The sequence below is a fragment of the Mobula birostris genome, chromosome 7, assembly GCF_030028105.1.
Source record: "Mobula birostris isolate sMobBir1 chromosome 7, sMobBir1.hap1, whole genome shotgun sequence".
Classification (NCBI taxonomy): domain Eukaryota; kingdom Metazoa; phylum Chordata; class Chondrichthyes; order Myliobatiformes; family Myliobatidae; genus Mobula; species Mobula birostris.
The window spans coordinates 3,318,072-3,339,959 of NC_092376.1; the positions used below are offsets into that span (position 1 = coordinate 3,318,072).

Here is a 21,888-nt window from a genome sequence, read left to right on the forward strand (position 1 = left end):
CTTCTCATCACAGGTGATGAAAATTTCTCTGTTTGGTGAAGATGATGAAATGGATGGCGTCCCAGACTCGCACGGTGCCCATTACACAGCCAAAGATGATTGTCTGAGACAGAGGGCAAAGAGCTCTGGTAAGTGCTGTTCTCACTGTGAAACGTTGACTCTGGGGTGCCGTGGTAGCAGAGTGGTTAAGCCCAATGCTACTACAGCTTGGGGAGTTGGAGTTTGGAGTTCAACTTTGTCCACAAGAAAGATTGTACATTCTTCCTGTGTGCGTGTGGCTTTCTCCAGCTGCTCCAGTTTCCTTCCACAGTCCAAAGACGTACTAGCTAGTAGGTTAATTGGTTGCTGTAAATTGTCATGTGATTAGGCTGGGGTTAAATGGGGCGGGGGGTGTTGTTGTAAACTGTCCTGTGAGTAGGCTGGGGTTAAATGGGGGGGGGGGGAGTTGTTGTAAATTGTCCTGTGATTAGTCTGGGGTTAAATGGGGGGGGGAGTTGTTGTAAATTGTCCTGTGATTAGTCTGGGGTTAAATGGGGGCGGGGGGTTGTTGTAAATTGTCCTGTGATTAGCCTGGGGTTAAATGGGGGGGTTGTTGTAAATTGTCCTGTGATTAGCCTGGGGTTAAATGGGGGGGTTGTTGTAAATTGTCCTGTGATTAGTCTGGGGTTAAATGGGGTTGTTGTAAATTGTCCTGTGATTAGTCTGGGGTTAAATGGGGGGGGTTGTTGTAAATTGTCCTGTGATTAGTCTGGGGTTAAATGGGGGGGTTGTTGTAAATTGTCATGTAATTAGTCTGGGGTTAAATGGGGAGGTTGTAAATTGTCATGTGATTAGTCTGGGGTTAAATGGGAGAGGGTTGTTGTAAATTGTCATGTGATTAGCCTGGGATTAAATGGGGGGGGGTTGGCTGGGTGGTGCGGCTCGTTGAGCCGAAAGGATTTGCTCCACGCTGTGCCCCTGTGTAGAGAGGGGAGGCTTGAATGAAGCCTGTGCTGGCATAGACCTGTGGGGTTTTGAGCTTCTGAGATTCTTGCTTACTCAGCCAGGGCTGTCTAGAGGGTGAGACTGTGTATCCAGGTGTTCCTCACCACAAGGTAGAGGGAAACTTTATTGTCTCTGCATGGGGTTTTTGTGTGATGGGACAGAGTTGAGGGTTGAGAGGATAATAAATCAGCCATGATGGAATGGTGGAGTAGACTCAAAGGGCTGAATGGCCTAATTCTGCCCGTGTCTTGTGCTTTTCTATAGCTAGCTTGCACACTCCCAGTGTAGTGGGAACTTTTGTGTCTAACCGACCTCTACACTAGGAGTTCTTGAAAGGAGAATGCGGAGAGGGCTTTGTACCTAAACTGTCTCTGCACTGGGGGTGTATGATGGGTTAGTACAGAGGAAGTTTTAATCTGTCTCTGCCCTGGGAATGTATGAGAGAAGGTGTACAAGGAGCTTTACTTGGTATCTGCCCCTGGGAGAGTGTAAGGAGAGCTTTGCTTGGTTTCTAATCTCTGCTGAACCTGTCCTGCTAGTGTGTGATGGATCAGTATAGATTTAACTTGCTATCTAACCCATCTCTACCCTGGAAATAAGTGATGGGTAAATATAGAGGGAACCTTGCTCTCTATCTAACCTTCCCTGTAGCTACCCTGAGAGTGTGTGGTGAGTGAATGTGGAGAGAATTTTCCAAAGTGGACAGTGATGTCTATTGTGGGTGTGTGGTGGGCACCTGTAACAGTTCTGTACTCGTGTCATTCCACCAAGTTGTAGCATTGCTGAAATCAATTGCATTTCTTGAGGAGATGCAGTTTAGTCTTACTGTGTCTGAGAGTGTGTCACCCTTCTCATAAACCTGTTTCAGGTGGGAGGTTGCTGAACTCAAACATAAGGAAGATGTGGTCGTCCCTCAGCAGGCAGCCGGAGAAGAGTTCCTGGTCTTCAGCCGAGGTGGAGGCTCTTCGTTCACCGTTGCTTCAGTCCCTCCCTGTGGCGGGGCAACTGCCCTCCAGCTTCGCCCTGCCCAGCCAGCAGCCAGAGGTGCTGCTGAAGACGGTGGGTGTTCGCCGGCGGCAGCGGCTGGTGCCGATGGAGCAGTCAGTGACCAAGGGCAAAGGCAAGCTGCTGATGGACATGGCCCTCTTCGTAGGTCGCTCCTTCCGGGTGGGCTGGGCACCAAACTGCGTCCTCTGTCACAGCGGGAAGCCGCTGAGCTCATCTCCACCAGACCCAGACCCCGACCCTGAAGTCCTGGAGTACAACTATTTTCCAAAGCCAAGCAAGATCAAACCGTAAGTAACATGGAACACTGCAGCGTTATACAGGCCCTTCAGCCCACAATGTTGTGCTGACCTGTTAAACTAGACCAGGTTCAATATAACCCTCCCTCTTACATAAGCCTCCATTTTTCTATCATCCCTGAGCCTGTCTAAGAGTCTCTTCAATGCTCCTAATGTATCTCTCTACCACCAGTCCTGGCAGGATGTTCCACGCACCCATCACTCTGTGTTTTTAACAATAAAATTACCTCTGGCATCTCCCCTATAATTTCCTCCAGTAACCTTAAAATTTTGCCCTCTGATATTAGCCATTTCCATCCTGGGGAGAAATCTCGTGACTATCTGCTCGATCTATGCCTCTCATCATCCATTACACCTCTATCAAGTCATCTGTCATCCTCCGCTCCCAAGAGAAAAGCCCTGGCTTATTCAGCCTGTCCTCATTGACGTGCTCGCCCGTCCATGCAGGAGTCTTGGGGTCTATGGACCCCAGGATGGAAACCCCTATTATGGACAGTAGGTAGAGAGGAGTAATTCCCATTGTGGGGGGGGTGTGGGTGCAGACCAACAGCTCGGGACAGAGTGGGTAAAGATTTTTCTTTATCACTTTTGACCTTTACGTCAATCTCAGTGTGTAACACACAAAATGCTGGAGAAACTCAGCAGGTCAGGCAGCATCTATGGAGACGAATAAACAGTCAACGTTATGGGCCAAGACCCTTCATCAGAATGGGAAAGGAAGGGGGAAAAGACAAAATAAGAAGGCTGAGGGGGGGAGTAAAAGCTGGCAGTCGATGGGTGAGCCAGGTTTGGGGGCAAGGTGAACAGAAGTTGGGAGGTTATGGGTGGAAAAGGTGAAGGGCTGAACAAAGAATCTGATGGAAGAGAGTAGATCATGGAAGAAAGGAGGAGGGGAACCAGAGGGAGTTGACAGATGGGTGAGAAGAAAAGGAGTAAGAGAGGACCCAGAATTTCCCAGTAACTGCCAGGTGAATGGTGAGCACTTGGAGGAGTTCCATGCATTCATGAAGAGAACATACAAACTCATTAAAGACAGAAGCGGGAATTGAAGCCAGATTACTGGCACTGTACAGTACACTATTCTACTGCAAGGATACTGTGACCACTGTGCTAACATGCTGCTCAAGCCCCTCATATAAGTCTCCAGTTACCCTCTCTCCACTTTGACATAAACTGCCAGTTAGCTGGTTCCACACTGGCTGCTTCATCCTGCCACTTCCTCGATGTCGAATTCACTTTACACACTGTAACCAAACCATGGCGCGTACTTCAGTATAACGTGGTGCAGTAGTGAGTTGGCTGCCCATATGCTCACTACGCCACTCTTTCAGGACCAGGTGAATGAGTGTATGGTTCCTGCACACTATTTGAATTCTGTCTGTGTTTGGACCTTCCCAGGGCTGCTGAGGTCCCATTTAAGGTCCACCTGGAGAAAGTAACACTGAAGGAAGAGCAGGTGAGGCGGAATGTGTCGCTGTACAAGGAGCCACTGGATATTGCGCTACAGCACAGCATTGTGGAGACCGAGGACCTGTGCCCCCAGATTGTGCCCCGAATGGGTGTGGAGGCTCTCCACAAGTATGCAGACTGGGTCCGGGAGACTGTGGACAAGTCTGAGGGGGTAGAAGGTAAGGAGAGAAGGAACTTTCTGAAACATTCATGCTGTCTTCATGTCTTCCACAGCCTTGCCCTTTCCAAACTTCCTCTAGCACCTCTGCACTTTTGCCTCTGGTTAATGAACCTAATTCTCTCATAGAACATTGAACTGTGCAGGCCCTTTAACCTATGATGTTGCGCCAAACTTTTAAACTGCTCCAAGATCAATCTAACCTTTCCCTCCCACATTATCTAAGAGTCTCAACCTTTCTTCTGTTTTGCAGAGGTTGTGAAGAACTGGTCTCTAGCATGGACGTTGTGCGAGGCAATCTGGGGCAATCTGAAGGAGCTGGACGCCAGTCTCTCTGAGCCAAGCCAGTACGTTCACCAGCTGGAGCGCAGGAAGGCCTTCTCCCGCTGGCTCTCGCAGACAGCAGAGGAGAAGATCGAGGAGGAGGTGGCCCTCTCCCACCACAAGAGCCACGTGGATGCTGTCTTCAGTTACCTGACTGGCAAGAGGATCAGCGAGGCTTGCAAGCTCGCACAGTGTTCAGGCAAGGCCAGCTCAGGCATTGACAGAATCAGGTTTAATATCACTGGCATGGGTTAATATGAAATGTACCGTTTTGTGGCAGCAGTACATTGCAATACATAGCAATGAAAATTATAAATTACAGTAAGAAATATATATTCAATAAGGAGAGCAAAAAAGGGGGAAGGGGGGAATGAGGTAGTGTTCATGAGTTCATTGTCCAATCAGAAATCAGATGGTGGAGGGAAATAAACTGTTCCTAAAATGTTGAGTGTGTGTCTTCAGGCTCCTGTACCCCCACCTCTGGTAGCAAGGGGAAGAGTTCATGCTGTGGATGGTGAGGGTCCGTAATGATGGATGCTGCCACCTTAAGGCCCCTCCTTCTTGTTAGTGAGGAGGACAATTGGACAGGTACATGGATAGGAAAAGTTCAGAGGAATATTGGTCAAACACAGGAAAATGAAACTGATTCAGCTGGGCATCTTGGTTGGCATTGTCTGTTTTCCCTGCTGTATTCAAGATTGTTTAAAGTTCCACATTGTTTAATGTCATTTCCAGTACACTAGTGTAAAGGAGAACAACATGATAGTTTTCCCTGACGTGACCCTCTAGCTGTGCACGTCACCAAGCCTGCTGCTGGCTAGATGACTAACATGCCTATGTTTGTGTATATCTATTGCAGGGGATCACCGATTGGCCTTACTACTAGCCCAGGTGAGTGGGGCCCCCCCAGTGAGGGAGCTGCTCAGCAGACAGCTTGCTGACTGGCACCAATGGTCGGCTGATTCTTTCATGCAAGAGGAGCGGCTGAAGATCTTTGCCCTGCTTGCAGGCAGAGCTGTGAGTATTTTCCACACAGCAGGGATTTTGGCAGGTTGGAGTTCTGGATGGTTGGAAAGGGGTAGTTCTGAGTTCCTACAAAAGGGAGATGTCTGGCCTGGATCCTGATGTGGACAGTGGTGTAGCATGGCCACAGAGATTCACAGTAGTCTAGTGGTTAGCACAGTGATATTATAGCTTAGTGATTCAGAATTCAAGGTTCAATTCCGGCCTCCTCTGTAAGATGTGTGTACATCCTTTCCATGAACCACTTAGGTTACCTCCGGGTGTTTCTGTTTCCTTCCACAGTCCGAAGACATACCAGTTAGTAAGTTAATTGCTCAATGCAAATTGTCCTGTTATTAGGCTAGGGGTTAAATTGGTGGATTGTTGAGCCAGAAGGGCCTTTTCTGCCCTGTACCTCTAAATAAAAAAAATAAATAAACATTGGGCAGGGAGGCAGTGAGATATTTCATTTGGGCGGGTTGGAGAGGTGGATAATGTAAATGGAAGGATGATGGTTGGTGGGAGCTGGGGGGAAGGTAAGATTGAATCAGGGGTGTAGTAGGATGGGTGAGTGGGATTGGGGGCAAGCTTGGTGGAAGGTGGCAGTGATTGGAGGATTGGGGGTAAGTTCTAATGGGGAATTGGAGAGAAGTTTGGATGGGATAGGGCTGGGGAGATGTATCTGGGTTGGGACTTGGAAGTGGCAGGTATGGTTGGGTGGTGTGATTTGGTGGCGGTGGGGTGGGTGAGGTTGGATGGGGTGGGATGTGGCGGGGTGGGTGAGTTTGGGTGGTAGAACTTGGAGATGGCGGGCAGATGAGGTTGGCTGGCGTGGGATGTGGAATCTCACATGGGCTTGCCTCGGGGTGGGTGTGTACAAGGCTTCAGTTGGAGGGTGCGAGCTGTGCTAGACTCCCCTAAGGGCAGTGTTGGTCAGCCAACAATGATGGCCAGGATCCCAGGCGTGTGTGTGTGTGTGTGTGTGTGTCTGTGTGTCTGTCTGACTGGTTTCTTGTCATCCAGGTGTGGAAATCATCAGATGAGTACATCAACGTCTGCGCACAGCTGGATTGGAAGCGCTGCCTTGCTGTTCACCTCTGGTACATGTTGCCTCCCAGCGCCTCCATCGCTGATGCGCTCAAGATGTACACCGACGCCTTTCAGGTACTGTTGACAGATTATGAGGGCGCCAGAGGAGGCAAAGCATTTGCCATCTGTGTGACTGTGCTGAGTTCCCTGTGGTTGCTAGCTGCTGTTCGTGTCACATTCTAGAGCAGCGTGTGCTCTGGATTTTGTCACTGTGCTGCTCACTGTCCTGATCTGACAGGGCAGTCATAGAACATAGAACAGTACAGCACAGTCCCAGCCCTTCGGCCCACAATTTTGTGCCAACCTTTTCACCTACTCCAATGGTGAAATAGTGAACCTGTGGAATTCATTACCACAGACAGCTGCGCAGGCCAGGACATTCGGCATATTTAAAGTGGAGATTGATGGGTTCTTGATTAGTAAGGGTGTGAAAGGTCAGAGGGAGAAGGCAGGAGAATGGGGTTGAGAGGGATAATAAATCAGCCGTGATGGAATGGTGGAGCAGATGCTATGGGCCAAATGGCCTAATTCTGTTTCTATGTCTTATTGTCTAAGATCAATCTAACCCTTCCTTCCCACATTGCCCTCTGTTTTTCTCTCATTCATGTGCCTATTTAAGAGTCTGAAGTTTCCTTAATGTATCTGCCTCTGTGCCTCTATCACCACCCTGGCAGTACATACCACACTACCACCACTCGCATAAGGAACTTACCTCTGACATCTCTCTCTTCTCTCTCTCTTTCCTCTCTTCCCCCCCCCCCCCCAATACTTTCCTCCAATCACTTCAAAACTATTACGCCTCATATTAGCCATTTCTGCCCTGGAAGAAAAACCTCTGGGTGCCCAGTCATCACTCGTGCTTCTCATCTTCACAACATGTGATGCTACTTTTAAGAAATTGGATCTGTATTCGTAGATCCCTTTGTTCTACCACACTTATTGTTCCACCATTCTCTGTGTAAACCCTGTCCTGGTTTGTCCTGCTAGGGTGCAACATCTCACACTTGTCTGCGTTAAATTCTACCTACCATTTTCAGCCCATTTTTCCAGCTCTCTGTCATTGCAAGTTTATTGACTAAACCTTCATCTAGGTCGTGTATATAATTATAATCAACCCAGTAAAACATTGAGGCTGTTAGTTTAGCAACTTGTACTTTAGGGACATTTTCCTCCCTGGATGTGATGTGTTCGGGTGAGAGGGCAAATCAGGTCAGTGGGAGAATTGTGAATGATAATTCCTGCCTAAACTTCTGGCTGAACTTGCAGGGCGGTGAGGAGGTCGAGCGATATGCACGCTACCCACTCCCACCTTACCTGGAAGACACCAATGTGGATCTGATTGAAGATGGCATTGTCCCTCATCAGGACATCTGTTACCACTTACTAAAACTCCACAGCGACAGGTATGTGAACCCTCTGGTAAACTAATCTCTCCCTTCAGTTTCTGCTTTGACACTCGGTGTTTGTGAGATTCTGATGTCTTCATCCAAGGTCCTTTCAGAAGTCACGAAAGAGGCATAGCACTTGTTTCATTGTTTTATTAAGCGTTAATAGAACAAAACCTTCAGGTTCAGAGGTTCAGCTCAGGCCTCACAACCTTGACGATAGTTAGAGGAACAGCAATGAAGAATCCTTCTACATCTGAGTGCAATGGTGTTCCTGAGTCTGCACCCGGGACTTGCATGACTGACAGTCGTGAAAACTGAGAGGAAACTACCAACACCACCAGAGACGGAGGGTCTTCATTGCTGCCCTAAACACCAGTGGCATAACGGGAAGTAAGTAAGAACAAATAAATCTAAAACAGATTGATAGAGGGCTTGAGAGAGAGAAGGGCAAAAAGGAGAGGGTACAGCCTTGTGGTCAGCTTTTTGTATTCCAAAGATGATAAACATTTCTTCCAAATTTGCACATAAGATTTAACCAATCAGATAGGTCCAATTCACATAATGCAGCACCAGAGAAGCTTCCAGATATTTCCAGAATCAAATAAATATAACCACTAGGGGACACACTGAACAACTGCATATACATACTGTGATCACCAGGGAACATACAAAACAATTACATGTATATAAAATATAAGCAGACAATTAGTTAAGCTATAAAAATATAACAAACGGTGTAATCTAAGAATAAAACTGTCTAATCCAACAGTGCTGTTGATGTGTATTCCACTTGTAAAAGAGTTCGCGCCAATAACTACAGCGTATTATGGTAGTGAGGTGGTTACTATAAAGCTTTACAGTGCCAACGACCCCGGTTCATTTCCTGCCACTGTCTAAGGAGTTTGTATGTTCTCCATCTGATCACGTAGGTTTCTTCCTGGTGAGAACATAGAACAGTATAGCACAGAAACAGGCCCTTCAGCCCACAATGTTGTGCTGAATCAAAGTAAATTAGTAATCCAATAGCAAACTAATCTCTTCTGCCTGAATAATGTCTATATCCTTCCATTTTCCTCACATTCATGTGCCTATCTAAATATCGTTGAAAAATCCCTAATGTTTGTGCCTCCGTCACCACCCCAGGCAGCACATTTCAGGCACCCACCACTCTGTAAAGAAAATAAAATTGCCCCTCATTTTTTTTTTAATTGCCCCCCTCACCTTAAAAGGGTGCTCTAGTTTCCTCCCACATTGCAAAGAATTGAACTAAGCCATCTCTGACCAACCGAAAGAATCGGGTTTATTATCACTCATATGTTGTGAAATTTGACACAGAATACTACAGCAAAGGAACAGGAACAGGCCCTTCGGCCCATTTAGTCCATGTCAAACTATTAAACTGTCTGCTCCCATCGATGCACACCTAGATCATAGCCCTCCGTACTCCTCCCATCAATGTGCCTATCAAAACTTCTCTGAATCCACCGCATGCACTGGCAACTTATTCCATACTCTCACCACCCTCTGAGTGAATAACTTCACCCTCAGGTTTCCCTTAAACATTTCACCTTTCACCCTTAAGTCGTGATCTCTAGTTGTAGTCTCACCCAACCTTAGCGGAAAAAGCCTGGTTGCATTTTCCTCTATCAAATCTTCCCTCACTATCCTAAACTCTAGGGTATAAACTCTTCACCTACTCAGCTTTTCCCTACAGTGCAATACATTAAAATACTTAGTGACAAATATTTTAAAAATTTAATAAATAGTGCAAAAAGAGTAAAATGGTCAGGTAGCATTTGTTAGTTTACAGACTTCAGAAATCTGATGATAGAGGGGAAGAAGCTGTTGCTAAAATGTTGAGTTTGTACCTCTTTGGTGGCAGCAGTGAGAAGACAACATGCCATTGATGGTGGAGGGTCCTTAATGATGAATACCACCTCCTTTTTGAAGATATCCTCGATGCTGGAGAGGCTAGTGCCCATGATGGAGCTGAATAAGTCTACAACTTTTTCCGATCCTGTTCAGAGGCCCCTCCATACCAGACGGTGATGCAACCAGTTAGAATGCTCTCCATGGTGCTGTGGAAATTTGTTAGAGCCTTTAATGACGTACCAAATCTCCTCAAACTCCTAATAAACTTTAGCTGCTGTCGTGTCAGTTTGTTGGGATAGATCCTCAGAGGTGTTGACACCTAGGAGCTTAAAACTGCTCATGCTTTCCACTGCTGACCCCTTGATTAGGACTGGTGTGTATTCTCTGGACTTTACCTTTCTGAAGTCAGCAATTAATTCTATGGCCCATAGTCCTCCCCGCTATTCAGCACATCTACAAGGAACAGTGCTACAGGAAAGAAGCACTCGTTGTCAATGGCCTCCACCATCCAGACCATGCTGTCATGCTGATGCCATCAGGAACGAGTTACAGGAGCAGTTATTACCCCTCAACCATCAGGCTCTTCAAATGGAAGGGATAACTTAACTCAGCTTCACTCTCCTCCACGCCGAACTGTTCCCACAATCTATGGACTCACTTTCAAGGACTCTTCATCTCGTTCTCAATATTCACTTAATTACTTAATGCTTATTTATTGTTATTATTTTGTATTTCTGCAGTTTGCTGTCTTTTGTACATCTTGTGTGTGGTGTTTCTTCGTATCTACTGTGAATGCCTGCAAGAAAATACATCTCAGGGTTGTATATGGTGACATATATGTACTTAAATTTACTTTGAATGTGAGCTTCTAAAGTCCAGTCAATTACTGATCCCTCCAGGACTGGTGTCTCTTCTCCGTTCATCTTTTTCCTGAAGTCGACAGTCATTTCCTGTTTTTTTTTCTCTCTCTGAACTGCGGGCTGATTTAATTCACTGGTTCACTCCTCCCCACAGGCACCATGAGCTCCATCCACTCCTCAACCCCAGGACGGTGACGCCTGACCACTTGGACTTTCGGCTGAGTTGGCACCTCTGGGCAGTGCTTCAGGCTCTGAACTACAGCCACTTGTCGGAGAAGCACCAGGCGATGGTGCACACCAGCTACGCTGCCCAGCTGGAGGCAGCCGGACTCTGGGAGTGGGCTGTCTTTGTGCTGCTACACATCCCCAACCTGGAGTGAGTTTGCCCCAGGGGCCATGTGACTCTTTCCCCTTTCTGAAGCATGGACATGTAATCGCTCTCTTTGTGCACAGATTGGGTTACGCTGGGGGTGGGGGGGGGTACTTTTTACAGGATTGTAAAATAAATTGGGGGGGGTAAGGCAGATGTTCAACACACTGGGTATCATGGGTGAAAGAGGGGAGAGTCATGGAGTTACACTATCAAAACTGGCCTTTCGGTCCACCATGTCTGTACTAACCATCGTGCCCGTCTGTGCTAATCCCACTGGCCTCCAAAAGCTCACCGCCCTTGTGAGGGGCAAAAAAAATCACTTTCGCCATTCTTAAGTGGGTGTCTGCAGATGCTGGAAATCTAGAACAAAATTGTCAGGTTGAGGCTTTAATAAGGCATTAGTCAGGCCACATGTAGTATTGTGTGCAGTTTTAAGACCATAAGACAAAGGGGCAGAAGTCGGCCATTTGGCCCATCCAGTCTGCTCCGCCATCTTATCATGAGCTGATCCATTCTCCCATTTAGTCCCACCCCCCACCTCTTATCAAAGAAAGGGTGAGACGGCATTGGAGAGGGTCCATAGGATGTTCACAAGAATGATTCCAGGAATGAAAGGGTTAATGCATGAGTGTTTGATGGTTCTAGGCCTGTACTCACTGGAGTTTAGAAGAATGAAGGGGATCTCATTGAAACTTACCCACATCCACTAAGACTTTCAGTGTTTGACAGGATGTTTCCAATACTGGTGTAGTCTAGCACCAGGCTCCACAGAAGGATGTCCCTTTAGAGCAGAGATGGGGAAGAATTTCTTTAGCTAAAGGGTAATGAATCTGTGGAGTTCACTGCTACAGATGGCTGTGGAGGCCAAGTCGTTTGGTATAGTTAAAGCAGATGTTGATGTGCTTGATTAGTCAGGGTGTCAAAGGATGGCAGGAGAATGGGCTTGGGAGGAGTAATAAATCAGTTGTGCTGGAATGGTTGGATGGACTTGATGGGCTGAGTGGCCTAATTCTGCCCGTATGTTTTATGGTCTTATTAGTCTCCCCCTTATAGCTAATATTATCCAATCCAGGCAGCATCTTGGGGACCTTTCCAAAGCCTCCACATCCGTCCTGTAATGGAGAACCAGAACTGTGTTCAATGCTGCAACCTTGACCTAACCTGACTGTTTCCATTGGCTCCAAATAGTTTCGTGGGAGGAGAGTGATGAGGAGGCCCTCTGGTGAGGGTGGTGGCCTTCCTACTTTGTGGTGTGTGTCCCTATACTGAGGGCACCACCGTAGTGTGGTGGTTAGCGCAGCTGTATTGCAGCTTGTGGCATCAGAGTTCAATTCCGGCATCGTCTATAAGGAGTTAATACATCTTCCCCGTGTGCGTGTTGGTAACCTCCAGGTGCTCCAGGTTCCATTCACAGTCCAAAGACATCCCAGTTAGAAGGTTAATTAGTCTTGTGATTAGGCTGGGGTTAAACGGTGGATTGCTGGGTGGTACGGATGGTTGGGCCGAAAAGGCCTGTTGCACGCTGTATCTCTAAATAAACATGAAGATAGATGTCCACTGAGGAGCTGTGTTCCAATAGGCAGCGAGTGACCGCGGTCCGGGAGCAATTGAACAGGCACTGCACACTGGAGGAGACCGACGAGTTGAAGGAGAAGGAGCAGTTCCTGCAGCAGCAGCTCGGCATCCCGTCGCAGTGGATCCACAACGCCAAGAGCTTGCGTGCTCACCGTAACGGCGACCTCCACAAAGAGGCCCTGCACCTAATTGAGGCCGGCCACTGGAACAACTGTCACCAGCTGGTGGTTCGGCACCTGGCTTCAGGTACGTGGCAGCGATCGAGTCCCTCAGGTGTATATAGTGCTCCCTTCCCCTGGTGCTTTGAGCACAATTCCACAAAGTTTTGCCAGGGAACGAGCTAAGCTCCCGCCTCAGCTACCAGTGGTTTATTATTCCACAGGTGCCAAGATAGCGTGGCAGTTCGCACAGAACTATTACAGCTTAAGGCATGGAGTTCAGTTCTGGCACCCTTTGTAAGGAAGTTTGTTCCTTCCTGTGTGTGCGTGGGTTTCCTCTGGGTGTTCCTGTTTCTTCCCACGGTCCAGAGGAGTTGTGGTTAGTAGGTTAATTGCTCGTTGTAAATTGTCCCGTGACTGGGCTGGTGTTAAATTGGTGGATTGCTGGGTGGTGCTCAATGGGCTGGAAGACCCTGTTCTGTATCTTCAAATAAAATTATAAATAAATCATAACATTTATTATGGAAGTACATACACACTCAGTGGTCACTTTATTAAGTACACTGGTATATCTCGTTAATTCAAATGTCTAACTGCCAATCACGTGGCAGCAACTCAGTGCATAAAAGCATGCAGACACGGTCAAGAGGCTCAGTTGTTGTTCAGATCAAACATCAGAATGGGGAAGAAATGTGGTCGATGTGACTTTGACCGTGAACTGATTGTTGGTGCCAGACAGTGGTTTGAGCATCTCAGAAACTGCTGGTCTCCTGGAACTTTCACGCACAATAGTTTCTAGGATTTACAGAGAATGGTGTAAAAACAAAAAAAACATCCAATAAGCGGCACTTCTGAGATTGAGAACACCTTGTTAATGAGAGAGGTCAGAGGGGAATGGCCAGACTGGTTCATGCTGACAGGAAGGTAGCAGTAACACAGGTTGTCATGTGTTACAATGCATGGTCTTATCTATAAACGGCATGCGAAACAAACTTTTTACTCTACGGACAATAAACCAAAATTAAAAAACAACAAGCTCGACCCTGCTGCCCATGTTGGGGGTGGGGGTGTGTTTGTCTTGGTGAGTGATATGCAGGTGAAATGGTCACACTAGGGTTGCCAACTGTCTCGTATTAGCCGGGACATCCCATATATTGGGCTAAATTGGTTTGTCCCATACGGGACCACCCTTGTCCCGTATTTCCCTGCTAAGGTAGAGCATTCCTATGAAACCGTTCATAAGCCAAAGAAGTAATTGCTATTAATTTATATGGGAAAAATTTTTGAGTGTTCCCAGACTCAAAAAAATAACTTACCAAATCATACCAAATAACACACAAAACCTAAAATAACATATAGTAAAAGTGGGAATGATATGATAAATACACAGCCTATATAAAGTAAAAATAACCTATGTACAGTGTAGTTTCACTTGACAGATGGGGAAGATTAAGCCAAAACCAATTTGTAGAAAATTGACACGTACACGCATGTGCAAGTCATGTATACGCATGTCACGCATGCACGCATAGGTGCTCACGCAAGGCTTCATGGTCATGGTAGTCTTTTTTTAGGGTAAACACGTGTCCCGTATTTGACTGCTACTTTTGTCCCTTATTTGGGAGTGAGAAAGTTGGCAACCCTAGGTCACGCTGATGAAATCTAACCCACTGTTGTTCCTCCCTGACCACCAGATGCCATCATCAATGAGAATTACAGCTACCTGAAGTTCTTCCTGGGCAAGCTGGCGCTGCCTGAGTGCATTGTCCATATCCAGGACTGGGACACAGCTGGAGCTGTCTTCCACGATTACATCCGAGTCCTGGAGATGGTACGGGGACTTGCTGAGGTGAGCAGTGCAGACGAACGGACCTTAAACACGTTATGCTCTCGAGCTCTGTCGGTAAGCAGAACCTAAAGACCAGGCTGGCATGACTCAATGGGCCAAAGGGCCTATTTCTGTGCTACAGTGCTCTGACTTTGATAGAAACTTGATCAAAAAGCAATGCTGGAGAACTTGGCAGTCCTGGTCTGACATGGAAGCTTTGAAGAGGGCGCTCAAGTGTTTTACGAGGAAGCTGTCTGCATGAGAGAGCATGTCTTATGAGGAAAGGTTGAGTGAGTTGGGGCTTTTCTCTCTGGAGCGAAGGATGATCAGACGTGACTTGATGGGTGTGTAAGATGATGAGTGGCATGGATCAAGCAGACACCAGAGGGAAATGGCTAATACAAGAGGCATTAAGGTGATTAGAGGAAACTATCGGGGTTCGGGTGGATCTCGGGTAGGTTTTCCCTGGTGCAGAGTGGTGGGTGGATGGAACACATTGCCAGTGGTTGGTGGTAAAGACCATAAGATGTGGGAGTAGAATTAGGCCATTCGGCCTATCGAGTCTACTCTACCATTTCATCATGGCTGATCCAATTTTCCCCTCAGCTCCTGCCTGCTACCCGTATCCCTTTGTGCTCTGACCAAACAAGAATCTATCAACCTCTGGCTTAAATATACTGTAGATCACGACTTGACCTCCACAGCTGCCTGTTGCAAAGAATTCCACAGATTCACCACCCTCTGGCCAAAGAAATTCCTCCTCATCTGTTGTAAAAGGACACCCCTCTATTCTGAGGCTGTGTCCTCTGGTCTTAGACTCTCCCACCTCAGGAAACATCCTTTCCACATCCACTCTATCAAGGCATTTCACCATTCGGTGTTTCAATGAAGTCACCCCTCATTCTCTTGAATGCCAGTGAATACAGCCCCAGGCCGTTCAATCTTGGAATAATTGTCATGAACCTCCTTTGAACCCTCTCCAGTTTCAGCACATCCTTTCTAAGATAATAGGCCCAAAACTGCTCACAATACACCAGGTGAGGCCTCACCAGTGCTTTATAAAGTCTCAACATTACATCCTTGCTTTTATATTCTAGTCCTCTTGGGAAATGAATGCTAACATTGCATTTGCCTTCCTCAACACTGATTCCACCTACAAATTAACCTTTAGGGAATCCTGCACAAGAACTTCCAAGCCCCTTTGCCGCTCAATTTTTCTCTCCATTTGGAAAATAACCAACCCTTTCATTTCTTCTACTAAAGTGCATCACTTAACAATGTTCCATCTGCCATATTCTTTGCCCATTCTCCTAATCTAAGTCCTACTGTAGCCTCTCTACTTCCTCAACTGCTTGCCCCTCAACCTATCTTATTGTCTGCAAACTTTGCAACAAAGGCATCAATTTCATCATCCAAGTCACTGACATATAACATGAGGAAGTGTCCCAACACCGACCCTGTAGACCACCACTGGTCACTGGTAGCCAGCCAGAAAAGACTTCCTTTATTCCCACTCTGTTCTTCCTGCCATTCAGGCACTTTACCCATGCTAGAATCTTGGGGGTTGTAGTTTGTTAAATAGCTTCGTGTGACACCTTTTCAAAGGTCTTCTGAAAATCCAGGTATACAACATCAACCTTTGTCTATCCTGGATCCACTCAATCCCATAACCCTGTCTTCTCACCATGTCCATTGAGGCCCTGACCAATCAGGAAACTATCGACTTCCACTTGGCCTCCACTGTAGTCTGTGGAAGGGCATTCCACAGGTTTACTACGCACTGCCAAAAAGATTCCTCCTTGCCTCTATTCTAAAGGTTGCCCCTCAATTTTGGTAGGTTTCAGTGAGATCCCCCGCATTCTTCTGTATTCCAGTGAGTATAGGCCCAAAGCTGCCAAACACTCCTCATATGTTAACCCCTTCATTCGTGGAATCATCCTCGTGACCTCCTCCTGAACTAAAGTGAATTATCGATACTTCATGCAGCCTGACAAGTGTCTTATAAGGGTTCAGCATTATCTCCTTGCTTTTATGTTCTATTCCCCTTGAAGTAAATGCAACATTGCATTTGCCACAGATTCAACCTGTAAGTCAACCTTCTGGGAGTCTTGCACAAAGACTTCTAAGTTCCTCTATACCTCTGATATTTGAACCTTCTCCCCATTTAGGTAATGTACACTATTGTTCCTTTTAGCAACGTGCATTATGGATTTCCCAACACTATTCCATCTGCCACTTTTTTGCCCATTCTTCCAATTTGTCCAAGTCCTGCTGCAATTGCATTGGTTCCTCAGCATTTCTACCCCTCCACCTATTGTCATATCATCCACAAGCTTTTCCACAAAGCCATCAATTCCATTATCTAAATCAATGAGGAAGAAATGTGAAAAGTAGTGGTCCCAATACTGGCCGCTGAGGAACACCACCGGTTACAGGCAGCCAACCAGAAAAGGCCTCTTCTATCCCCACTTGCTGTCTCCTGTTTGTCAGCCATTCCTCTATCCATACCAGTATCTTTCCTGCATCGTTTTCCAACAGTCCAATATCCACTCTCACCTCTCCTTTGCACCTTATGTATCTTTAATATTATTGGCTAGCTTACTTTCATATTCCATCTTTACCTTAATGACTTTAGTTGCCTTCTGTTGGTTTTTTTTAAAAAGCTTCCCAATCCTCCAACTTCACACTAATTTTTGCTCTATTATATGCCCTCTCTTTGGCTTTTATGTTGGCTTTGACTTGTCTTGTTAGCCATGATTGTGTCATCTTCCCTTTAGAATACTTTCTCTTTGGTATGTATATATCCTGTGCCTTCCAATTTCCAGAAATTCCAGCCATTGCTGCTTTGTCATCATCCCTGCTAGTGTTTTCCAAACAATTCTGGCCAACTCCTTTCTCATGCCTCTAGTTCCTTTTACTCCACTGTAATACTGATACATCTGACTTTAGCTTCTCCTTCTCAGATTTCAGGATGAATTCGATATTGTGATCACTTGCCCCTAAGGGTTCTTTTATCCTGAGGTCTCTAATCAATTCTAGTTCATTGCACAACACCTAATCCAGAATAGCTGATCCTCCAGTGGACTGAACCACGAGCTGCTCTTAAAAAGCCATCTTGTGGGCAGACTAGAAATTTCCCCTCCTGTAATCCAGCACCAACCTGATTTTCCCAAACTACCTGCATATTGAAGTCCCCATGACTATTGTCACACTGCCTTTTTGACATGCATTTTCTATCTCATGTTGTAATTGTAGGCCACATCCTTACTACTGTTTGGAGGAGTCTGTATACAACTGCCATCAGCTTTTTTTTAAAATCCTTGCAGGTTCTTGGCTCTATCCACGATGATTCTACACCTTCCAACTCTATGTTACCTCTTTCTAGTGATTTGATTTCATTTGTTATCAACAGTGCAATGCCTCCTCCTCTGCCTTCCTGCCTATCCTTTCGATACAATGTGTATCCTGGGACATTAAGCTCCCAGCTATAATCTTTCAGCCATGATTCAGTGATGCCTACAACATCATACCTGCCAATCTGCGACTGTGCTGCAAGTTCATCTACCTTATTCTGTATGCTGTGCACATTCAAATATAATACCTTCAGTCCTGTACCTGCACTTTTTGATTTTGTTGCACCATGCTGAACTTTTTGAATCTTAACTTTGCCTCCACAACCTCTCCACTAACTGTTCTGGCACACTGGTTCCCATCCCCCTCCAACTTCAGTTTAAACCCCACTGTGTAACATTGTCAAACCTTTCTGCAAGGATATTAATCCCCCTCCAGTTCAGGTGCAAACTATCTCTTCTGTACAGGTCCCACCTTCCCTGGAAGAGAGCCCAGTGATCCAAAAATCTTATGCCCTCCCTCCTACACCAACTCCTTAGCCATGTATTAAACCTTATGATCTTCCTAGTTCTAGGCTCACTAGCACATGGTACAGGTAGCAATCCTGCGATCACAGGTCTTGCCCTGTAACTCCCTGAACTCCCTTTGCAGAACCTCATCACTCGTCCTACCCATGTCATTGGTGCCTACATGGACCATGACTTCTGTTTGTCCACCCTCCCACTTAAGAGTGCTGAGCACTCGATCTGAAATATCTTGGACCCTGGCATCTGAGAGGCAGCATACCATCCGGGAATCTCGTTCTAGGCCACAGAACCTCCTGTTCATGCCCCGACTAACGATTCCCCTATCACCACAGTGTGCCTCTTCTCCTCCTTCTCTTCTGAGTCACAGAGGCAGACTCAATCACCCCTTCAGCCTCCTCAATGATCCAGAGTTCATCCAGTTCCAGTTCCAACTCCTAAACGCAATGTGTTAGAAACTGCAGCTGGATGTACTTCTTGCAGTTGTAGTGCTCAGGGATACTGGAGATCTCCCTGCCTTTCCACATCCTGCAAGAGGTGCATTGCAGTATCCTGCCTGTCATCTCTGCCTAGCTGAGCAGCTATAAAGAAGTGAAGGAAAAACTTCAACTTTCCTTTCCTTTGCTTTCTCTGAGTGAGGCCTTGAAGAGGTAAAGCCTTAAGATCACCACTCTGACTATGTCCACTCAGAAACTGGCCACTGGGCAAAGCTCTGTTACACTGCCGTGAACCACTCCTGCCTTTATCCGCTGGTAGTGGACCTGATTGAAGTCGTCTCCTCTCCAAACTTCCATTGTCCGGATTGGCCATTGGTAAATGCAAAAACATTAGCTTCTGGTCCTTCGAAACCATGCCAGAATCAAGTGTTTCTTGAAAGTTAGGGTAGACAGTTAAAAAATTGTACCCAGAGTTGTAATGTTGAATACAGGGAGCTGCGCCTTTAAAGATTAAAGGAGATGTATAGAGCAAGTTTTTATTTTGCAGAGTGTTAGGTGCCTGGGATGGTGGTGGACACGCATTATGATCAGCCATGATCACAGTGAATGGTGGTGCTGGCTCAAAGGGCTGAATGGCCTACTCCCGCACCTATTGTCTATTGTCATACATAGTGGAGTTTAAGTCAATGGTAGATAGGGACAGAATCAGTCACTTTTATTCTCACTGATGTATGTCAGGAATTAGTTGTTTTGTGGCAGTAGTACAGTGCAAGACAATATAAATTACAATAAAAACATGAAAAATACTGTGAGAGAATCTCAGGGAAAACTGTGATGCTGAGACTTTTAACATTGTTTATCAGTGAGTTGTTTTGTTCATGTCTCCCCTCTCACTGAGTGACACCTCTGTGCCCCATAATTAGGGATAAAGAATGTCGAATTGTCAGGCGAGCAATGTTTTTGCTGGACTGCAGGTCGCGGTCTTTCTTGGGGGCTTTGCTATTGCTTGCGTGGTGGGTGGAGGGTGCTGATGCTTTTTGCTGGGGTGAGTGGGTGGGGGAGGGGAGAGTAGGGTGGCTTTGGGTTCTAATATTTACTGTTCTAATATTGTTCCTAAAACTGAGTGTGTGCCTTCAGGTTCCTGTACCACCTCCCTGATGGTAGCGATGAGAACGTGGTGGTGAGGGTACTTAATGATGGATACCACTTCCTTGAGGTATCACCTTTTGAAGGTGTTCTGGATGCTGGGGAGACTAGTGCCCATGATGGAGATGGCTGAGTTTATTACTTTTTCTGACCCTGTGCAGTGGCGCCTCTGATACAACCAGTCAGAAAGCTTCCATGGTACATCTGTAGAAATTTGCTGCGCCTTGGTGACATACCAAATCTCCTCAAGCTCCTAATGGATTATAGCTGCTGGTATGCCCTCTTCGTAACTGCATCAGTGTTCAGCCCGAGATAGGTCTTCTGACGTGTTGCGCTCAGGAACTTGAAGCTGCTTGCTCTTTCCAATGTGGACACCCTCTGTGTTCTCAGTGAATGTGCAGGCAATGGAGGAATGGGCTTGTGTACAGACAGAAAGGATTAGTTTAAGTTGGGATCATGTTTGGCACAGACACTGAGGGCTGAAGGGCCTTTTCCTGCTTTATGTAAGTGACCAGTCCTCTGTGACATGTCTCTGCAGCACTCTGCAGAGAATTCCACAGAGCCCCTGTCCTCTACTTGATTCCAACTGTCAATCATGCTGAGGCTGTGCTGTCCATGGCCATCCCTCCCCTCTCACAGCCTGGGGAGGCACCGGCTGTCAGGGTCCTGTCCTCTGCCCTCCCTTGCCAACCCCAGTTAGGGCAAGCAGTGGGCTGTGTCTCAGTGTGGGGAGGCTGCCCTGTCGAGAGTGTTAACTGCCTGGTATGTTCTGCAGGTGGAGGATCCAACCTACGAACTGGAGAAGATTCATTCCGAGGTGATGTCTCTCTGCAGTCGAATCGAGCTGATTGAGTGTCTCACCGCGAAAGACCGCCTGGCCCAGTCTGGTATGTATTTCATGTTTATTTTGCATTCCTTTAGCACCCTTCCCAACCTCAGTGCCCTCTAGATTGGGTTCCCAACCATTCTCATGCCATCAACCCTCACCATAACTGCTGGGTCCATGGACCCCAGGTTGGGAGCCCCTGCTCTGGATATAAAGTGTGTACAGCGTGCCCACTGTGGGCTGTGTTTGCACTGCACTCTGTACTGAGGTCTGCCAAGGGGCAAAAGGACGGTGGACCAGCAGTGAAACTTCAGAGGCATGAGAAAGAAGCTGACAAAAGTTGAATGACAGCAGAATAGCAATGGCTGGAGTTTCTGGTAGCAGTTCAGAAGCTGCAGGCTAAATACCTCCCTATTCTGGAGGGAGGATGAGGCTTCCACAGCTGCCAAGGGAGATCAGATATCAGTCTGCTGGAGAGGTGGTAATGGGGAAACAAAGAAATGGTAGACTAACTGAAGTACTTTGTGTCGGTCTTCACTATGGGAGACGTCAGAAGTATGCCAGAAATGCAAGTGTGTGCCATTGCTATTAGTTGGGAAAAGGTGCTTGGGAAGTTGAAAAGTCTGAAGATAGATGTTACCTGGACCAGATGGTCTACAGCCCAGGGTTCTGAAAGAGGTGGCTGAAAAGATTGTGGAGGCATTAGTAATCATCTTACAAGAATCACTGGGTTCTGGAATGGTTCCTGAGGATGGGAAAATTGCAAATGTCACTCCACTCTAAGAAGAGAGAGAGTCAGAGAAATGAAATTATAGGCCAGTCAGTCTGACCTCAGTAGTTGGGAAGATGTTGAAGTTGATTGTTAAGGATGTGGTCTCAGGTACTTGGAGGCACATGATAAAATAGGCCAGAGTCAGCATTGGTTCTTCGAGGGGAAATCCTGCCTGACAAATCTGTTGGAATTCTGTAAAGAAACAACAAACAGGATAGTGAAAGGAGAGTCAGTGGATGTCCAAGAAAGAATGTGCTTGCATTGGAGAGGGTCCAGAGGAGATCTTGAGAATGAAAGAGGAGCCCTGGGCATCTACACTCCGGAGTTTAGAAGAATGGGCGGTGGGGGGGGGGGGGGGATGTTCTCATTGACACCATTGAATATTGAGTAGATGGGGAGAGTATGTTTCCTATATTTGGGGAGTCTCGAACCAGAGGGCACAGCCTCA

At 46.6% G+C, this 21,888-nt stretch overlaps 1 protein-coding gene across 4 annotated transcripts in view; it reads left to right on the forward strand.

Moving 5' to 3' along the window:
• The window catches only part of nup98 (nucleoporin 98 and 96 precursor), a 105,439-nt gene that overhangs the window by 78,970 nt on the left and 4,581 nt on the right, over window positions 1-21,888 (forward strand). For 2 of the 4 annotated variants that reach the window (XM_072262458.1, XM_072262459.1), the window contains exons 22-32: window positions 14-128; window positions 1,853-2,279; window positions 3,687-3,916; window positions 4,169-4,438; window positions 5,099-5,256; window positions 6,265-6,405; window positions 7,597-7,733; window positions 10,605-10,826; window positions 12,403-12,644; window positions 14,251-14,459; window positions 20,618-20,729. In XM_072262458.1, coding sequence (XP_072118559.1) covers window positions 14-128; window positions 1,853-2,279; window positions 3,687-3,916; window positions 4,169-4,438; window positions 5,099-5,256; window positions 6,265-6,405; window positions 7,597-7,733; window positions 10,605-10,826; window positions 12,403-12,644; window positions 14,251-14,459; window positions 20,618-20,729 — 2,263 coding nt within the window. The remainder of the gene's footprint in view (window positions 1-13; window positions 129-1,852; window positions 2,280-3,686; window positions 3,917-4,168; window positions 4,439-5,098; window positions 5,257-6,264; window positions 6,406-7,596; window positions 7,734-10,604; window positions 10,827-12,402; window positions 12,645-14,250; window positions 14,460-20,617; window positions 20,730-21,888) is intronic. The other 2 variants (XM_072262460.1, XM_072262461.1) reach the window with 1 other exon arrangement.